The 20,230-nt window shown below is 45.7% G+C and overlaps 1 protein-coding gene and 1 long non-coding RNA gene across 7 annotated transcripts in view; one reads left to right on the plus strand and one right to left on the minus strand.

Moving 5' to 3' along the window:
• LOC115294334 overlaps positions 1-20,230 on the plus strand; it is a 59,100-nt gene that overhangs the window by 38,389 nt on the left and 481 nt on the right. Inside the window, exons 2-3 of the long non-coding RNA XR_003909819.1 lie at positions 17,263-17,374; positions 17,984-18,121. This is a non-coding gene — a long non-coding RNA (uncharacterized LOC115294334). The remainder of the gene's footprint in view (positions 1-17,262; positions 17,375-17,983; positions 18,122-20,230) is intronic.
• FGF1 (fibroblast growth factor 1) overlaps positions 1-20,230 on the minus strand; it is a 102,080-nt gene that overhangs the window by 1,991 nt on the left and 79,859 nt on the right. For 5 of the 6 annotated variants that reach the window (XM_029942146.1, XM_029942145.1, XM_029942148.1 and 2 more), the window contains 2 exons: positions 19,201-19,404; positions 5,297-5,400 (listed from right to left, as the gene is read on the minus strand). In XM_029942146.1, the coding sequence (XP_029798006.1) occupies positions 5,297-5,400; positions 19,201-19,369 (273 nt within the window). In that variant the 5' untranslated portion in view covers positions 19,370-19,404. The remainder of the gene's footprint in view (positions 1-5,296; positions 5,401-19,200; positions 19,405-20,230) is intronic. The other variant, XM_029942149.1, reaches the window with a different exon arrangement.

Consider the following 20,230-nt stretch of genomic DNA (forward strand, 5'->3'; position numbering starts at 1 on the left):
ATATCTGAGAGTTGTGATGGGGACTTAGAATAGGACCCAGCACATAATGAGCCTTTAAAATACATTTGCTATTGGGGTGCCTGGGTGGCTCAGTCAGTTAAGCATTCAGCTTTGGTTAGATCATTATCTCACAATTCCTGGGTTCGAACCTCGAGTTGGGCTCAGCACTGACAGTGTAGAGCCTGCTTGGGATTCTCTCTCTCTTTCTCTCTGTCTCTCTCTTCCCTCCACTCTGTCTCTCTCTGCCCTTCCCTGACTTGCGCTTTCTTTCTCTCTCTCTTTTTCTCTCAAAATAAATAAACTTAAAAAAATTAAAAAAATTAAAAAAAAATAAAAGAGCTTAGTGTTAAAAAAAAAATACATTTGCTGTTTTTGTAAGCTCCCCTTCCATCTGCTGTCCTCAGGACCCTAAAGTTTCCCACAAGGTAGATCCTGAGCGACCATGAGCACGTTAAGAGCAGGGCTGGAACTTTTGTCTGTAAAGTCCTGGCGCATGGACATGACCATGAAAAATAGCCCAAATAGGTCAAACCAGACTGGGATGTGGTGGGGAGTTTTAAGTTTAGACTTGAAGGATAAATGAAAGCCTACTAGTATTATTTTATATCCTGATAATTTTCACTAACAGTATCAAGATTTTTACCTTAGTTTGTCATGACTATAAATGCTTACATACAATGTATCCTAAGCACAAAACATATCCTGGAACTTGAAGTTTCAAAAAAATGAAAATAGTTTTTCCCCCTATGTATAAAAAGGTCTACTATACAAAGAACTATGTTTTTTAAAAATTACAACTTTACTTAAAAAAAAAAATTAAAAACTGCCCCAAAGCCACTCACCCAGATATAGGGAATTGGTAACAGTTGATGAACATACTTCCTCATGTTTTGATATATGTATATACAAACAGACATAGATAAGGCCATATGGATACAGACTAATGATGTTATCAAAATGGCATGGTATATCTGCATTTTCTAATGTTTATTTATTTTGAGGGACAGAGACAGAGCATGAGCATGAGCAGGGAAGGGGCTCAAGAAAGAGGGAGACCCAGAATCTGAAGCAGGCTCTAGGCTCTGAGCTGTCAGCACAGAGCCGGACATGGGGATCAAATTCACAAATGGTGGGATCATAACCTGAGCCAAAGTCTGTTGCTCAACCGACCGACTGAGCCACCCAGGCACCCCTATATCTGCTTTCTTTCTTTATTTATTTTGAGAGAGAGAGAGAACACAAGCAGGGGAGGGGGGGGGAGAGAGAGAGAGAGAGAGAGAGAGAGAGAGAGAGAGAGGGAGAGAGAGAGAGAGAGAGAATCCCCAACAGGCTCTGCACCTTGAGTGTGGAGACCAACTCAGGGCTTAAACAGTGAGATTCTGACCTGAGCCGAAACCAAGAGTCAGATGCTTAACCACTGACCCACCCAGGCACCCCTGCTCTAATTTCTTTTTTTAAAAATGGAAAATAAAGCTATGAAAACATTCAGTCTCACAAGAAAATGCAAGTTAACAATGGTTTAACATGTTGGCTCTAATATCTGCAAAGAACAGAAGGACTCACGGTGCTTAGTATTGCTGAGCGTAGGAGATAGACAACTTTCCTGCACTGTTGGTGAGATACATTGGTGGGACTTTTGTGAGGGTAGTTAGGCAGTATGTATTACCTTCAACTCAGCAATTTCATTTGTATGAACTGACCCTTAGGAGATAGTTGGGCAAGAGTAAAATGGTGTTTTCAACGATGGTCTTTGCAGTACTGCACATAATGGTAACAAATTCGAAGCAACCTAAATCTTTGTGGGAAGGTGGTTGGTTCAAGTAGATAGTGGTCCATCCCTACAGTGGAATCGAGAGCGGCTGCAAATTTATTAAGCTGGAAAGATCGCTGGAACACATTTAATAGTACAGTTGGTTTAAAAATATCTACCAACGATTACTGTTTCTCTTGGAGTTCAGCTGTTGGAGAGTGGGAAGAACCCCAGGAATTTGAACTTCCTAATCATCAAGGTTTTAGAATACCTTTGTTATATTTGGACATAAAATACTTATGCTGTATATTGACTTTGCTCCCGTTCTAAGTCTTGTGGTCTCTACAGTATCTCTTCACCCACAGTGGTTGGTGATTCCCTTTCTGTGGTTTCCAGGCTTGTTCTTCATTATTTGTGAGGCATGTTTGTGTACTTGACTGTGAGCCCTATTTAGGGAGAGGTGGAGTCTTGTCAGCCTTGTGTCGGCCACCCTCACCCCCGCCACAGAGCCTCGCAAATGATAGGGGCTCCCCAGCGAGGTGGTGAGTTTAACTTCATTCGTGAGATTGCGGAAAGCAGTCTGTAAAGTTCCCTTTGATTAGTAAGGAACGATGTAACAGGAAGTTTCCTGCTTCGTATTCATTTGTAGTCTAGGGCATTGAGACACTTTGGATCATTTTAGAGTAAGACGGGGCACAGCTGTAATATTCAAGTGGGTGACTCTGCTGCGTCTAGAGGAACTTATCCAGACATTAGTGTTTGATGCACGCTGTTGGGTGTGGGAGGAGGTAGGAAGTTTTGGCCTCTGTGGGTTGCCTGCTCCCCTGTAGGGAGGGTACCCCATGACACCCCTCTGTGGGCATCAGGCCTGTGTTTTTTGACGAGGCTGAGGGCGGCCACGTCCCTCCCCTGATGTCTCCATTGAACTAGAGTGGTTGACACACTCAGAAGGGTCGAGTCACAGGCTGAGTCACAAGCCAAATCGGAGGTGCTCCATCCTCCCTCTACTAGCCTTTGTCAGGACTTTTTGTGCGCTTGCTGCAATGCCCACGGCCTGGAGAGGAGCAGTTGATTCATGACTATTTTAAAAATTCTTTTCTTTTTTTATATTTTAGCCTGCTTTTTTCCCTCAACTATTTGGGTGACATATATCCACTGCAGGAAACTTGGAAAATACAGGAAGGCATTGACATATTATAAAATCAGCCACTTATCCCCCTTAGAGATAAATGCATTAGTGGTTTGACATATAACCTTTCATTAATGTTTTGATATATATATCCTTTCATGATTAAATATAACATTTCATTATTTTATGTAACCTTTCATTATTAATATAAAATATTTCATTATTTAGAAAAAATAATATGTCCGGGGCGGCTGGGTGGCTCAGTTGGTTAGGCATCCTACTTCAGCTCAAGTCATGATCTCATGGTCAGTGAGTTTGAGCTCAGTACTGACAGCTCAGAGCCTGGAGCCTGCTTTGGATTCTGTGTTTTCCTGTCTCTCTGCTTCTCCCTTGCTCGTGCTCTGTCTCAAAAATGAATAAATGTTAAACAATTTTTAAAAATTTATGTCCTTTCTGATTTTTTAAAATGTTTTATTTATTTTTGATATAGAGAGAGACAGAGCATGAGGGGGGAGGGGCAGATAGAGAAGGAGATACAGAACCAGAAGCAGGCTCCAGGCTCTGAGCTAGCTGTCAGCACAGAGCCTGACATGGGGCTCGAACCCACGAACATGAGATCTGACCTGAGCCGAAGTCGGAGGCTTAACTGACTGAGCCACCCAGGCGCCCCAATATATGTCCTTTCTGTAGACATAAGAGTTTATATCAGGATGGATTAATACCTAAAACTGCTTAAGAGGATGAAGTAGAGCTCTGAGATATTTTAGAAATTGTCATTTTATTAATGGAGAAGTATATCAATTATTAGGCATAATATATTATGATTACCCTCTGAGTATTTCAGGTGAAGTACAGTGATGGCCAGGACTATGGTGCTGGTAGTGACCATCCATTACTATCCTCATTTAGACAAGGTTCAGAGTGGGGAAGTAATGTGCTGATGTTGCAGTGAACTGAGATTCAGTTTTGAGTCTGAGATTGATTGGTTGGTTGGTTGGTTGGTTGGTTGATTTTATGACCAACCAGAAGAACCAGCTTTCAGAAAGATCTACTTCAAGGGGCACCTGGATGGCTCAGTCTGTTGAGTATCTGACTCCTGATTTTGGCTTGGGCCATGATTTCAGGGTTGTCTGATTGAACCGTGGGATTGAGTCCCACATTGGGCTCTGCAATGAGTTGGAGTCTGCTTGAGATTCCCTCCCCCCCCCCCCCCCCCCCCCCCTCCCCCTCTCTCTCTCTCTCTCTCTCTCTCTCTCTCTCTCTCTCCCTCTCTCTCTCTCCTTTCCAGCCCTTCTCTCCCACTTGTGGTCTCTCTTTCTCAAATGTATGAATGAATGAATAAAAAGAAAAATGTGCTACCTATGTAGCAGTCAAAGCCTACCTCCAAACCCTTTAAAGTTGTCCCATTTGATAGAGATTTCACCAAATAGCCTATGGGAGGCTGACCATTGCTCTGACCATCTTATCTCTTGATTTGTAGTAGGAATCATGAAAAACCAAACTATGTTCACATCCCAACCCCTGGCTGAAGTTACAGCTTCAAGAGACAGTTTTCTGTGCCTGCTGCCAGTTGGCAATTTGATGTAAGTTAAAGAGAACCTCAGACCAACCCATTCTACTAGCTGCCTTTTTGTAGACATCTACAAAAGGGAAAAAGAGGGTTTGGCCAAGTCTCAATGATCAGTTGTTAGGATAAAGAGAGCGGCTTATTGAAATTGAGAAATAATTTCAAAATTTGGATCCATTGGCTTTAGTTCTCTTTCCATTGAAATCTCTTACCAGAGACACCAAAAGGGGCAGAATCAGATTGTCTGTTTCTATTCCTTTGTCACAAAGATGAGTATATGCTGAGTCAGACCTGTATAAAACATTAACCAGGAGACAGATGGAGCAGAAGATGTTGAGGATTTTAAGCTACTGAATAAACTCTCAGACTGTGCTTGCCAATGACAGGGATGTGGCTCCTTTGTCTTCACAGCCTTCTGTACAGGAGGCACTTGATAAAGGTTTGTTGGATGACACATCCCATGCTAGAGTCCGGGCTCTATAATTTTTGTGAAAAGCACAGAGCACAGAGAATACACTTCGAGTGTGTACTGGTGCTGAAGAAATGTGTTTGAAATGAATGAATGAAATGGGAGTAGGTATTCTGAAATGACTGACTGATGTGTTACTAAAATTTCAATCAATGTCTCCTCTGTGTCTCCGTGATAATTTGTTCAAGTCTTTTGAGAGAATCAAGGAGCTCTTTCATGTCTGAGCCTAAAATAAGGCAGGGTAGAGGGTGGGAATCCTGCTGGAAAAAATAACAAACAGAGACTCATTGCCGCTTTATACTTTGCATCACTCAACGTAACAAGATTTCTGGAAACCTCCAACCCTGGCCATGTCTGGAAGCATGTCAGCCTCATACTTACTGAGCCGTACAAAAGCCCGTCGGTGTCCATGGCCAAGTACTGGCCAGTCTCGGTACTCTTTATATACACCTCCCCCACGCTTTCCGCACTGAGCTGCAGCTGAACTGAAATAAAAATAACATGAGCAAAAGTAAATAAACACTAAACCTTTGCCGATAGGGCCTGGCGGCCAGGACAGTTAGCCATGGAAAATTCTGCTCATTCATTTTGCAGTGCCCTCAAGGATGAGCCTCAAATTAATCAAAACATCGAAATATAGTTCCTTTTTCTTTGCCCTCCAAAGAAAGCTGTCCTTTGGGAATTATGTTCTTGAGTGAAGGAGAGATGCTGGTGGGTGTGCCCACCATCCCTATGTTTGTTACACGCTGACCCCTCATGTACTTCCTCTGTCTATGTCCCCTGGCAGGAAATAACCATAGGAGGAAGCAACATTTGCTTTCCTAGGTGCTGTAGAGTGGGCAACTGGCCAGCCTGAGTGTGTACTGCTTCAGTTATCAGCCTGCTTTGGGAGGGGGGCTTCTTGTGGACAGATTTTATTTTTAAAAATCTGATACTGCTAGCTCACCATACAGAGGGGGTTCCCAGGAAGTTGGGTTGGTTGGTGCATCTGAAACTCAGGGAACTCTCCCACAGTGAAGTTCAGTCAACTCCCAGCCTCTGTGGTGGCCCAGGTGGGAGAAGGCGGAGGGGGACCCCAGCTTCTCATTGGGAAGACATAGCAGTTGCCTGAAAATGCAGGAATGGGAACAGTGGTTCTCACCCTGGGATGAACTTGTTTGTCAAGTGACAGTTGACCATGTCCAGAGACATTTTTGGTTGTGCTGGCTGCAGTGAGGGTGATGGTACTGGCTTCTGGTCCATAGAGGCCAAGGATATTATGACACATTCTGCAATGCACAAGGCAGCCCCCACAACAAGAAATTATTCAGCCCAGAAGGTCAGTAGTGCTGAGGTTGAGAAACTGTGAGGTTGGCGTGAGTTCCTCAGAGTTAGACTCCCCATTTACACTGATTGATACTCAAAAGGGGCTTTGCCTACTGCTGGACAGCTAACTGGAATGTGAGACCCATTCAATAATTGTTCATTTGTTCATTCTCCCAATGGTAGTTCTGGAGGGAGAGATCCTTTGATGGCTCACATTTGAGAATCAAAGTTAATTCTGGACTCCCTGGACAATTTCTTTGGTCACTAGACTGTCACAACCATTGTTAGGAGTGAAACCTCCCTAAGGACCAGTGAGCACCCAGTTCTCTAGGAGAACAGCTGACCTCCCTAAAGGTCAGCTTACTCAGGGGCTGAGTGGCTGGGTGGGGTGGAAAGAACATTGGGGTTTAGTTGGCAGATGGAGAGTCCTCATTGCCTTTTCTTTATTTTCATGTTTTATTTAATTTCTTTGAATAAGAAATAGATTCCTATGTGTCAGACTTGAAAACTGTGTAAGAGGAGACTTTGAGGACTCTCCCTTCCATTCCCTCTACCCTCCAGCCCTCACTTTTGGAACTGATGGGAATATAGTGGTAAGAAGGACAGATGAGACCCTTGTCCTTCCTCCAGGGATACGTTCATTCTCAAGGGGTGGCGGGAGACAGAGACAAACAAGTAAAGCCCTCCTAGGTATATTTTATGTGTATCCTTCTAGAGAGATCTTACGTCTATATGAGCAAATACATGTTGTCCTGCCTTTAAAAAAAACATAAATGGTATGATATATATACAACTTTATACCTTGTTTTGTTTTGCTTGTTTGTTTGCTTAGAAACTAACCAGAGATCTTTCCAGTTCAATACTGAAAGAGTTAACTTCATTCTTTTTGCTGTTTGAATTGTGTTCTACCATGTGGCTATACCGTAGCCATTTAACCACTTCCTTTTTAATATGTCTGTAGTTTCTCATTTCCCTCTGTTTCCTCTATCTTCTGATTCATCCCAAGGGTGATACATAGTGACATCACCTTGCCCAAGATGCAGTTCTCTTGTCTTGGAGGTGTTTGGTACAGACACTTGGGTCTCCTGTAGCTTCCTGTGGTCAGTGGAGTTATCTAATTCACTGGAAGGAAACCATAAGCCACTGATATCCTTTCCCACGGGTCCTCCTGACTTGGGATTCTCTGAGATGGTAGTCATAAGAGAATGGGCCAAAAGGCCTCCATCCAGACTAAGGCCTCCCCGCTAGCCTCATACCACACCCCCTGCTTGCTCATCTCACCCTACTCATTTAGCTCTCCCAACACATCAAGCTTGTTCTTGCCTCAGGATTCTTGCATGCATTCTACCCATTGTCTAGCACCAATATTTACAAAGTTGGTCCTTTTCCTCCTCCAGGCCCCAGCCTAAATGCTCCCAACTCAGAGTTGCCTACCCACCCAAATCCCCTAAGACTGTCTGTGCGGAGACCTTCCACTTGCCGCCCCTGCCAATGCCACCTTAGTCTTCACTTAATCACCTGGCTCAGTCCTTGGTTTGTTTCCTTCATGGCACTTTATACAGTATACAATTATTTTTGCCATTTAGTGCCTTGTCTAACGGTTCAGCTAATACGTATGTGCCAAAGGAGTGACATTAGGCCAGAATTTGCAGCGATGATTCCACTGGTCCATCATCAATAAGCTGTGCACTTTGCATTATGTTTCCAGACATGCCTTGTGGAGAGAAGTAAGAGGGACCAGCTGAGAGCTTTATCGGCTCTCCCACCAGCCAGGTGGGCGACCTTGGCCAGGCTCCTTCATCTCAAGGCCACAGTCTCTTTATCAGTAGCATGGGTCGGGTTTGTATTCAGTCTCTAAAGTTTTTCCCAGCTCTTACAATCTCTGAAAGCAAATGAGTGCCTTTAATAGCAATGCTGCGCACAGCAGAAGAGTGTGTGGCCATAAAAGGGAATGAAGTACTGATATGTGCTACAATGTGGATGAACCTTGAAAACATGCTCGGTGAAAGAAGCTGGTCACAAAGAACCACATATTTTATGATTCTATTTAAGTGAAATTTCCAGAATGAACAGATCTATAGAGACAGGAAATAGATTAGTGATAGGGGCTAAGAAAGAAGGTGGAGAGAGCAAAGGGGGCATCGTGGTTGAGAGGTATAGGTTTCTCTTGTGGGTGATAAAAATGTTCTAAAATTTATGGTAGAGATAGTTACAACTCTGGGGGCATAAGGAAACCATTGAAGTGTACACTTTAAGTGGGTTAATTCTATGGTATATGAATAATAGCTTAATAAAACTGTTTTTTTAGTACCCTGTATTTTCATCAGACTTTATGATTTTCAGAGAGGTTTTACATATATTTTTATGTCAATTTATCAGCATAATCTTGTATGTTTAAGAGAGTCCAAAGGGAGGAACTAAGTGTATATTAATTACTTAACCTACAGTGTGCCAGGGATTGGGCTAGTTTCTATCCTGGTGTCAATAGTGTAAAATTAGAGTGCAGGTTCCAGAATCAAACTGCATGAATTCCACTTCTGGCTGCGTATTCACTGTATGATCACTGGTCAAGTTACTTAGCTCTGTTACCTTATGCATAATGATAGTGCCTGCTTCATGGAGTTGTTTTGGGGATTAAATGATCTAATATATGGTGAGTGCCGAGGAGCATTAATGTCATTTTCACTGAGCTACGGTGACCTCATTGCTTCTCATAGCATTCCCTGGAGCAAGATGGCAGTGGCTTTGTCCTATAGCTGAGGAGACTGAAACCTGCTGAAAGCATATTTTATTTAACATTGTTCTTATAATCAGGAATAAAATCATGACCGGAGCCCAGCTTTGAGTATTTCAAGTATCCTGCTTTTTCTTCTCTTCCATACAACACCTTGGGTTCCAGTGATGGGAAGGATGGGTCCAAATCCAGCCAGATTCCCTTCCTTGCACCCACTGTGTTCAAAAAAGATGTACAAGGTGGCACACAGTCATCCAGAATCCCACTGGTAGTTCCAGAATGGAACGATGTTAGTTGCCTGGGCTTTTTTCCACCTCCCACCCATATACGTAGGTATTGATTCCAGCACGTTATAGACGCTACAGACGTCCCACAGGACGGGTCCTTTTGGGTAATCAAGGAAGATTGTTTTTTTTTTAAAGATAGACTTTGTATTTTAGAGCAGTTTTCAGTCCACTGCAAAAATGAAGAGAAGGTACAGTGATTTCTCATGTACCCACTGCCGTCACACACATGTGTAGCCCCCCCCCCAACACCTAACACCCCCAACACAGTCCTATGTTGGTTACAAATGATGGACCTAAACACTGACACAGCAGTATCATCAAGGAGGATTTTGCTAGAGCTCGTCCTTCCCTAGTTCCGTTGTGTTCTGTGCCTTACAGAGTCTGTGTTTGTCTTTCTGTGGGGGTAGGCAGAGCCGACTTTGCCGTCTTTGGACTCCCATCTTGGCCGTGTGAGGGCCTCACGGAGGTAAACACGCGCCAGGGCTGCTTGGCACGGGGACGCCGTCCTCGGCGTGAGCCCCCACACCAGGGCTGTTGCACTGGTGAGAGTTCGTCTCAAGAGTTTCCTCTGTAAATATTATTTCTCCAGGATGTCCAAGTTTCATAGCTCATTTTCACTGGATTTCTTTCTGGCGAAGTTTCCTAAACATATATCCTCGGCGAGCAGGCCTGGCAGGAAGGAGTAACACCCAGCCCGGCCGCTCCTGTAACTAAAGAGGCGTCCAGCTCCCCAGGGTGACTTCATTCCAGTTTTCTAAACTGACAGTCTCCCGCAGCTGCTGCTGAGGAGAGGGGCGGGAGGAGCGCCTGTGAGGGGGGGGGCTCTGAAGGAGGGAGGGCCCGGCCCCCGCACCCCGGCTGACGGCCCCTCCTCCCTCTCGGAGCAGCGCCAGGGCCTGGAGAGCTCCGTCAACACCCGCCCGGGGACCGTGCCCCGTGCCACACCAGACCCTCCCGCAGGAGCTGGGGGTTCAGACCCTGTAATGATAAAGCCACACAGTAGAACCCCCCCGCACCTCACTTTTGGCACCCCATACCTATGTATGGGGTAGATGCAAAAGACCAAAAATAATTTGTGGTGAAAACAGCAAGTTGCAAAGGAATATTTCTAGTAAATCCCTGATGAAATTCTGTAAAAAACACAAAACAGTGTGCATAGCCCATGAATATATAGGGAGTAAGATAGGAAAATGTGTATTAGATTCAGACCAGTCATACCAGTTGCTGCCACGGGGAGGATGAGAAGAAGGATCAAGTCTGGGGAGGGCGGATGCTGGCAGCAGGGACTTCCCTTCTGTCCTAACTCTTCGTTTCTTTACAAACACAGCCCCCCCCTTTTTTTAAATATTTTTTTATGTTTATTCATTTTTGAGAGAGAGAACATGAGCATGAGCAGGGGAAGGGCACAGAGAGAGAGGAGACGCAGAGTCCCAAGCAGGCTCCAGGCTGTCAGCACAGAGCCCAAAGTGGGGCGTGAACCCATGAACTGGGAGATCATGACCTGAGCTGATACTGGATGTTTAACCAACTGGGCCACCCAGGCGCTCTAACAAACACAATTCTGAGGCAAGAACAGCCAGTGGGGGACCCGGGCTCAGTCTGGGGGATGGCACTGCTGCTGATTATGGATCACTCATTTTGGGGGCAGTAGTTGATGTATAAAGCATGGCTCTTAGTCGTTGGGCAAATACTCAGAGCTGGCCAAGACTCCATTGTCTTGCCTCTGGTGACCCCAGCCAGCCATGCTCTATAGCCCAGCTCAGGCTTGACCCAAGTCCCAGGTATCCATGACCTGAGTGTAGGGATCCGTGAAAGTGACTCCTTTGAGGATTGACCGGGAACCAGAAAAGCTGATAAGGCAGGACAGGGGTAACGGCCCCTAGGGCCACACAGTCTCTGCTTAGTGTCCTTTTCTAGCACCTTCTACCAGGTTAACTAACACCTCAGCCGAAGGGAAGGGACACCTTTTCTTTATCCCATGCAGGGAATTTGGGACTTGCTGTCTGTGACAGGAAGGTCCTGGGCTCTCCTGCATCTGAACAATGAAGGGGTAAGGAGTTTTCAAAACATGAGACAAGTCATTTAGTCCACAGAGTATGTATTGTTCCACACTTCTGAACTGGGAATAGGAACTTTTGACTTAGCAGAAGAATCGGAAGCTGTTTTTAAGTAAAAAAATTTTTTAATTTGTTATTTTATTTATTTATTTTTAAATTTCTTTGTTATGGCCATCAGCTCACACAGCCCCAGGGCCCAAACAAACACAGAGACCCTGCCCTTGCCAGGGGCTTCTGCCTTCTCTATCCTGTAAGTTTCTTAGAGAAATTTGGATTTACAAAGCATATTCTACAAGAAGGTCTTAAGTGTTGGCTTGGTGAATTTGTGACCATCATGTCTCCAATAGAATCCAGAGTCCTGTGTCTTTACTAGGAATGCATTAGGGAGTGCTGGTTTGGGACTGAATGACCTATTTATAAAAAATAAATGTCAAAATACTGAAATGCCAGGGGGGCTAGCTGGCTCAGTTGGTTAGGTGTCTGACTTTGGCTTAGGTCATTATCTTGTGATTCCTGAATTTGAACCCTGTGTCAGGCTCTGTGCTGACAGCTCAGAACCTCGAGACTGCTTCAGATTCTGTGTCTCCCTCACTCTATGCCCTTCTTCTCTCTCTCTCTCTCTCTCTCTCTCTTTCTCTCTCTCTCTCTCAGGAAATGAATAGACATAATTTTTAAAAAATATTGAAATGTCATTTCCCCCTTCGTGGATTGTGCTCCTCCCTGCCTTGTGGTTATAGTTTGGACCCCTTCACAGATCTTTACTTGGAGGAGCCTATGTAAAGCGGAACCCAGACCTTGTGGGTGGATATGCTAGCTCTTAACTAGGCAGTCTGCCTTTATTTTCTGCACCACTATATCTGTATCTCTGGTTTTCTCTCCTCCCCAGTGCCTTTCATTAGCTCTTCACAGTATTTTATTTACAGTAGATGCACATGAGTCTTACTTTCCAAGGACAGAAGAAGGAAGAGGTGTTAGGAGCCTGCCAATGCCAAGATCAGGGAGCGTCGGGTGCTGCAGCAGGTTCCAAGCCCCAAGCCGCCCTGACACCTTCCTCTCCTGCCCTAGGAATTTGTATTTTAGTTTCGTTTTCAGTTAATTAATTCATTAAGTTTTAAATGTACATCCAAGTTAGTTAGCCTGTCGTGCAGTAATGATTTCAGGAGTAGAATCCAGTGATTTATACCCTACGTATAAGAACCAGTGCTGATCCAGGCGAGTATCTTCCTAGGAATTTTTAAAGATAAGATTACAGCTGGTGTGTTGGGGGGTAGGGGGAACAGATGAGTGCAGAGGGAGGTCCTTTCTGCTCTGGTAGCATGTCCGTGGCCTTTAAGCCTGCTTTCCACCTCTGCTCTCCAAAGAGAGGCCAGAAGAGATTACGTGCCTGGTTTATTCTGGGTTGGAGACTTCCCGTCCTTTGCTGTGTTTACCCAAAGTGAGGTCAGCCTCATTCAGAACTCGGTGAGGTGGTTTTATGTCAGTGGCATTTATAATTAAAATGTAGCCACAAGCTGGGCTTCTTAAAGCATTAGAGAAAGATGGAGAAGAAAAAGAAATTGAGTTTGTGGAAAAAAAAATTTCAGTGGTTTGGAATACATACATATATATATATATGTATATATATATATATATATACATATATATATATATGAAAAAGACTTTTTAGAATGTATAAAGGTGTCTGCTTCTGCTTTAGGGGCTGAAAAAAAGGTGCCTGGAAAATTTTGATCTAGTCCATGGACTGTGTGATAGTTAAAAAAAAAAAAAGTTTATCTAGAAAAATTTCTTCTGTATAACCAGATAAGGGGTGCATGGGGGGAACGGGCAGGAATCCATCTGGCCGTAACACATCAGGATGTGAATGCCCCACAGAGGGGAGCGTTTCTGCCCCGGACGGGCCCTGCTCTCTGGCTTTAGCAGCAGGGCCCAGCTCTGCCCGTCTTGGTGATGTGAAAGCTGTTTTGACTTTCAGCCCCAGCTGGGGGGGGAACAAAGTGCCTCTACCATCATAGTAACCTAGAAACTGGAAGTCTGGATGGCCCCAGGACAAGGAGGTGGGAGGGATGGCACCAATGAGGAGTCTGCCCTTTATAAAGGGCACAATGTAGGATTCCCTTGACCAGTGAACTCCCTTAGCGCCTTTAGGATGTGGTTTGATTTATAAATATTTGATTGGCACACACTTTGCTCAGGAACATTTCCATCTGTGCGGTGAGCACTGCCAGTAATCCTCCCCACACGGCCGTCCTGTGTGCTGGGCAGCCCAGGGGGCGTCGGTCACAGAGCAGGCTGCAGACTGGGGGTGCTCATGAGCTTGTTCTCCAGTTACTGTCCCATCAAGGAACAAGTCACGTCCCCCTCCGCCTGAGAGGAAACTCCAGCAGAAAGAGCAGAATCAAACATGGAGCCGTCCTGGCTTTGCCCAAGACAGTGCACTCTGCCGGAGAAGTTAGACAGGGCAGGGCTTGCCGGACCAGGCACTGGGCACATTTTTCCTACATGCCAGCCCTTGAGAGCTCCCAACCTAGAGAGTCCCAGTGATACTGATACGAAGATTGGTAAGGTCAAGTAAGCCAGGAGGACAGTCACATAAACCTAGGGGTGATGAGGATGATATGATAAATAACATTTTTTGAGTACCTACTGTGTGCCTGGGGGTGTGCATAACAGTTTTTAGCTTCCTACTTTTCTGTGACATGGGAACTGTTGTCATTTTTGTTTTCAGAATGAGGAAACTGAGGCATATGGGGAAGTAACTTCCCCACAGTGACAAGGAGCTAGTAGACAGGGACCTGCATCTACACCTATCTGATCCACATGCCAGGCTGTGCGAATGCACTGTGTTTATTTGATCAGTTTGTAGGGTGAAACCACCAGCCCAGTATTGATGTCACAGGCGTAGTGGTTCATGGAAAGAGCCCCAGTCTTGGAAAAGAAGCTATGGATCTGCGCCACCCTTCCCAGTTACCAGTTGGTCACAGGTCCTGTTAACTCAGTGTTTACAGGGTGATGACAGTTCATAACTTTGTGGGTTAGGCGGAAATGTAAGAATCTAACACAATGCAGGGCGCCTGGGTGGCTCAGTTGGTTAAGGGTCCAACTTCACCTCAGGTCATGATCTCACGGTTTGTGAGTTCGAGCCCGCATCAGGTTTTGTGCTGACAGCTCAGACCCTGAGTCCTCTTTGGGGTTCTGTGTCTCCCTCTCTCTCTCTATTTCTCCCCCATTTGTGCTCTTTCTCTGTCTCTCAAAAATAAATAAATGTAAAAAACTTTTTTAAAAAAGAATCTAACATAATGCCTGATGTATATCAGGAACTTGATAGATATTTATTGAATATATTGTTGAATTTGAATTTATCTGCCACCAATACAATGCATTCACTCATCAAATTAAGATTTGTTGGGCATTATACCAAATGCCAGTCAAGGTACTAGATGCAAAATTGCCGTGTTGAGGGGTGCCCAGGTGGCTCAGTTGGTTGGGCATTCGACTTTGGCTCAGGTCATGATCTCACGGTTCGTGGGTTTGAGCCCCACGTCAGGTTCTGTGCTAACAGCTAGCTAGGAGCATGGAGCCTGCTTCAGATTCTTTGTCTCCATCTCACTCTGCCCCTCTCCTCCCCTGCTTGTGCTGTCTCTGTGTCTCAAAAATAAATAAAAAACATTTAAAAAAATTGAGCTGTAAGGGACAGTCTCCATCCTCAAGGAGCGCAGTGCGGGAGAAAACCATTCAGTAATCACACAAATGAATGTGGACTTAGAGCTACAAGGAGGTACGCGTGGTACACAAGGCACTCCTCAAACGCCCTGTGTCTGAAATGGAAATGGTCCTTCCCTGTGCCTGTTCCTTCCAGGGTCCTCCCCCTCATGGTGACACCACCTGCTACTCATCTGCCACAGGAAATCATTGAGAGTCACCATGGATCCCCTTACAACTTGATGTCCCTTGCCTTGTCTCATGGTCTGCAGCTTTTTTCTGGTTTTGCCTGGCTTTCCTAGAATGAAGGTGTAACAGACGATCACAGCCTGTAGTGATGATTGCCTACGGCCGTGATTTGACGAGCTGTTAGGTGACAAACCAAGAGCATCTTCTCTATGGGCCAGAGATTCCCACCAGTAGGGACTGATTACTCAGAGCTCCCTTATACTGGCCCTTACACTGGTCTGTGCACAAGCTTCCACTGTAGGTTTATACCACTCCTAGAAAGGCTTTGTGTTAGCTACTTGGAAAGTTACTCTCCTGGAGGTAGGAAGAACATACGTTTTGGAAACATTCCAATTTTTCCCAGGGCAGATCTACTGACTGTGGACATAGAGAAGCAATGAAAAGAGTTATTTTTGCCTTGTAGAGCTGGAAGGCATAGAGTTCTATTTTGTATGGTTTATGTAGATTTATTTCAGTATATGATTGGCTTTTAGAAATATTCTTTCTGGGGGGCACCTGGGTGGCTCAGTCAGTTGAGCATCCAACTTTGGCTTAGGTCATGATCTCCTGGATTCATGGGTTCAAGCCCCGCATTGGGCTCTGTGCTGACAGCTCAGAGTCTGGAGCCTGCTTCCAATTCTGTGTGTCCCTCTTTCTCTGCCCCTCCCCTGCTCATGATCTGTCTCTCTGTCTCTCAAAAATAAATTAAAATGTTTAAAAAAATTTTTAGAAATATTCTTTCTGGTGGAAGTCTTAGAGTGTTGCTCTATACCTGTGACCACAGTCTCTAGTCATGTTCAAACTAATGATCAGGGAGTATCTGTGCTAATCATTTAGCTAGGGTCATCCCATCCTGTCCAACCCTGCCTGTCCAGATTGATCCTGATTCAGAATAACCCTTGGCATGCAGATGGGCTGTGGCAGTACCGCCACTGGGCAGTAGGGGGCGACAGAACCACACCCAGCGGGTGCATCCATGCCCGGGAGTCCTGTGGCTGCAGGACTTCTCAGCCTTGTCAGACACACACGAAAGTGATAGTATTCCCATTCCATGGGTGAGGAAGCTGAGTCACAGTGCTCTCCCCAAGATTAGACAATTGGGAACACTGGAGACCTCTAAATTTCTAGATAAGAGAGGATGATTGGAAGGGTCCTTGGGTTGAGAATCCGACATTTATTTTGCAGAGCACTTTATGCAAAATGGAGAATGGTCATTGTTTAGTGCTGCTCCTGACAGTGTGGCACTATGAATCCATGCTTTCCGACTCTAAATCTAGGGTCCCCTAAATCTGCAAAGAGTACGTGGATTATCCCGTTCTCCAGGCATTGACAGGTACAGGGATGAATTTCTGCTTACTCACCCCCTGTACTCTGAGTTCTGTCTTCCTCAGTTCTTGTTCTGAGTTCTAGAGTAAACAAATAGGCTAACACAGCTCTGCATGTTGCCAGAGAGGCCCTGAATCAAAACCTGAATGTAGACCATTGGCCTTCCTGGGACACAATGTGATAGAAGCGATGAAGGGAAGGTCCTCAGATATTACACTGTATTTCCACATGCTGGGCTGAGTATCTGGAAGTCTTGATGATGGTGATTACAGCAGCAGCAATAGTGACCGCTGTGTGCCGAGCTGTCACCCTAAACCACACACTTTGCCAGCCACTTTCCCTAGATTATCTCATTTCATCCTCCCAAGAAACCTGTGAGTCAAGTAATATTATTCTTATTTTACAAGTGAGAAAAGGGAGGCCAGAAAGCTTACGTAACTAGCCCGGGTTCACTTGGCAGAGTCGACCCAGCACTGCTTGGACGTAGTCCTCCGCACACACGCCTCCCACTTTCTTATGCTGCATTCCAAGGGTTCCTGACATCGCAGGTCAGGCAGCTGAACTCACAGCACATTCAGAAGTTGTCCCCATGTTACATACCCAGAGTGCAGTCCTTAATGCTAAGGACAGATGACAACAGTGAAGTCGCATGCCATTTGTACTAAAATCCCAGTACTTGAAAGTCCTAATTATTGTGTCTTGTTTTCTCAGAATTCAAGATTTCCCAGAAAAGCCAGCCTAACCCTGAGGAACACATCATCATGGTTGTCTTTTCCTTGGGATTCTTTGCACCAGAGACCATCCCCATTGGTTCAGAAAATGGGTAAGATTTATCAGAAACATTTAAAACCCCAGAGGCATTATGGGGAGTCTGGGTGGCTCAGTAGGTTAAGCGCCCGACTCTTGATTTCTGCTCAGGTCATGATCTCATGGTGCATGGGTTCAAGCCCCATATCGGGCTCCATGTAGACTGTGCAGAGCCTGCTTGTGATTCTCTCTCTCTCTCTCTCTCTCTCTCTCTCTCTCTCTCTCTCTCTCTCTCTCTCTCTCTCTCCCTCTCTCTCTCTCTCTCTATCTGCCTTTCCCCAACTTGGGTGTGCTCTCTCTCAAAATAAATAAATAAACCTAAAAAAAAAAACCCAGAGGAATTAAAGCTTCTTTCCCTTGTGTTGTGTGGAGCAGAACACATGAATTATATAGCTTGCCTCACACAATGGACTTCAATATAAGTCCATTTGTTTGCAGTAAATGTTACTTATACACATGTTTTACATCCTGAGTAGAGTCTTTTTTCACTCTGGTACCTAGTTTTCATCAAATAGAAGGCATTCACTAGTCCTCTTTGAAGACAAACCACCAAAACAAAACCCCTCCAAAATCTAAACCAGTGGGTGCAAGCCTCAACATAAGCCTTCTTGCTCTGTATCTCTAGGGTCTGCCTGGTGGGCGGAAAGGAAGAGACATGCCTTTTGGTCCATAAATGCTGGCTTCCAACCCCATGACCTTGGCCTCTGAGAGTAGCCTGAGCACCACTGAGGTGGTCATCTGTGCTTACAGCCTGCAACCATTGGTGCGTATCACATGAATAATGAAGGTTCTCTGGTGTAGAAACCATCACATCAAAGCCAATGTTTTGCATTCCATTTTGAACCTACTTCCACAGAACCTCACTTTCTACCTGGGCTGTGATGATGCACCTCCTGTTTTCCTCTCTGCTTTTCTTCTCTTGATTCATAGTGTGTTTTACCCATTAGCTCCCTGACCCTCTCAGCAGGAGCTAGGGCTGATTCTGGCTTCTCTACAACAGCTAATGTTCAGGGGTGCACGGGGGATCCCCGTTAACATCACAGCAGGATGCAGGTGCCTCCTAGCAAACATCCACACCACTGCAGGGAGTACTAACGCAGAAGGGAGAGATTTTTGTTCTTAGAGAGTCAGGAAGACTCTTTTCTCTAAAGCCATACCCCCATTCATCAGCACCATCTGAGAGCTAAGCTGGCAGGAAAGCCCAGAAGAGATATTCAGCGTTTGGCTCCAGCGCCTCCCGCCCTCCAGTTTCTATAAGGTCTGGCGAATGACTTTACCTCTCCTGGTTACCACAACCCCATCTGCGTGACCCACAGAGCGAAAGCTGCATAATTTATGATGTGTAAGACTGTGATTATGAACTAGGATCTCACAAATCAAGCTCAGTGGAAACATAAGCTGGAGAGTCCTTTCCCACGAATCGGAGCCAGTGTCTGGGCTTGGGTTGACTGCCCCTGGCCCCCTGTGGGCCTTCCTATTGTAGAGCAGGCAGGGCCCTAACCAGCTTTGGGCGCCAGGCCTTTCTTCACTGAATTACAGAAACCCCCGGATAGCCCGACACTGGCAGCCATATTTGATCTCAAAGCAGTTGTGTTAGGTCAACAGACAGTCCTTTTATAATCTTGAAACAGGACCCCTTTAGGCAGGCTGTAGCTCTTACAGCTCCTTATTTTCCACACCTAGACCCTGTGCACACTTAGGTCACCCTGCCTCTTGAGTGTGTGCTACCTGAGCAGGACCTTGGAGGAAGGGGCCCCTGTACCCAGATACCCTCTCTTCTGACACCCTTGACTCAGGAAGACACCAGAAAGGTTCAGGGCTACACCAGAGATGGTGGCTTACTGTGCTGGTCGCTCCTGTCCCTTGTCCCATCCACTGTGCCATCAGGAAGGATCCTCAGGAAGTGGCCCCCGTTGCTACAGTAGAGGAGTTTGGGCTTCTTGTAATTCCCCGGAGGCAGGTTGAACTTCTCCGTCAGGGCCATGAAGGTTGTGATTTCCCCTTCAGCCATGGCTCAGCGGCTGCTCCTCGGGTGTGCTCTCAAGGCTGCAAGAAATTAGACAACCCTGTAGAATGTCTCTCCAGCAAAAGTGCTGAAGGAGAGCCTCGGGGCTCGGGGCTCCTGCTCGGGCATCAAACCACAACCTGCCCAGGCGATGCCCACAGCAGACGGGCCTGTGCGGTGGGCAACGGTTAAGGAAGAAAGGTCGCAGGCATGGGAGGGATCTTCAGGACATGTCTAACTTCCCAATTGGCCACGGCTTTGGACCAAGCCATGCATTTTTTAGAACTTCAAATTTAATCATTTGGCCGAAGGGGGAAAAAAAAATAATGTTTTGGTCCCTCCTTCTGATCCACAGACATCCTCAAATTAAACACTGAAGTTGTACTAAAATAACACCTGGGCTCTGGCTGAAACCCACAGAAGCCGAGAGGCCGGCACTGAGGTTTTGCTCTCCTCCTCCCAGTGCTCTGGCTGGACACCGCCCGCCGCGTGCAGGCAGATAGCTCAGACGGCACGGCCGGTTAGGACCTGGAGGAAAAGGCACGGAGGGCTTTCAGACCGCCCACGAGAGAGAGAGCTGAGGGTTAACGTGTGACGGGAAATCCTGGATGTGCTGGTGGGAACATACCCAGAACGGGGGAACAGACACTTGGGGGTGTTACGTGGGGTTTTAAAGGGCAAACACTGTCCCAAAGGAACTTTTCTGAGACAGATCATTGGGAAGGGTCTGTCAGTCATTGCCTGCTTCCCCAGTTTTCCACGCATCCTCATGTCCCACAGAGAAGGTGGGTCGGGCCCTTGTACAAAAGCCAGTGTCATTCTAATGAGGCATACTTACTGTGACCCAGAAGCCATCATATCGCATGT

The sequence above is a fragment of the Suricata suricatta genome, chromosome 6, assembly GCF_006229205.1.
Source record: "Suricata suricatta isolate VVHF042 chromosome 6, meerkat_22Aug2017_6uvM2_HiC, whole genome shotgun sequence".
In the NCBI taxonomy this organism is placed as follows: Eukaryota; Metazoa; Chordata; class Mammalia; order Carnivora; family Herpestidae; genus Suricata; species Suricata suricatta.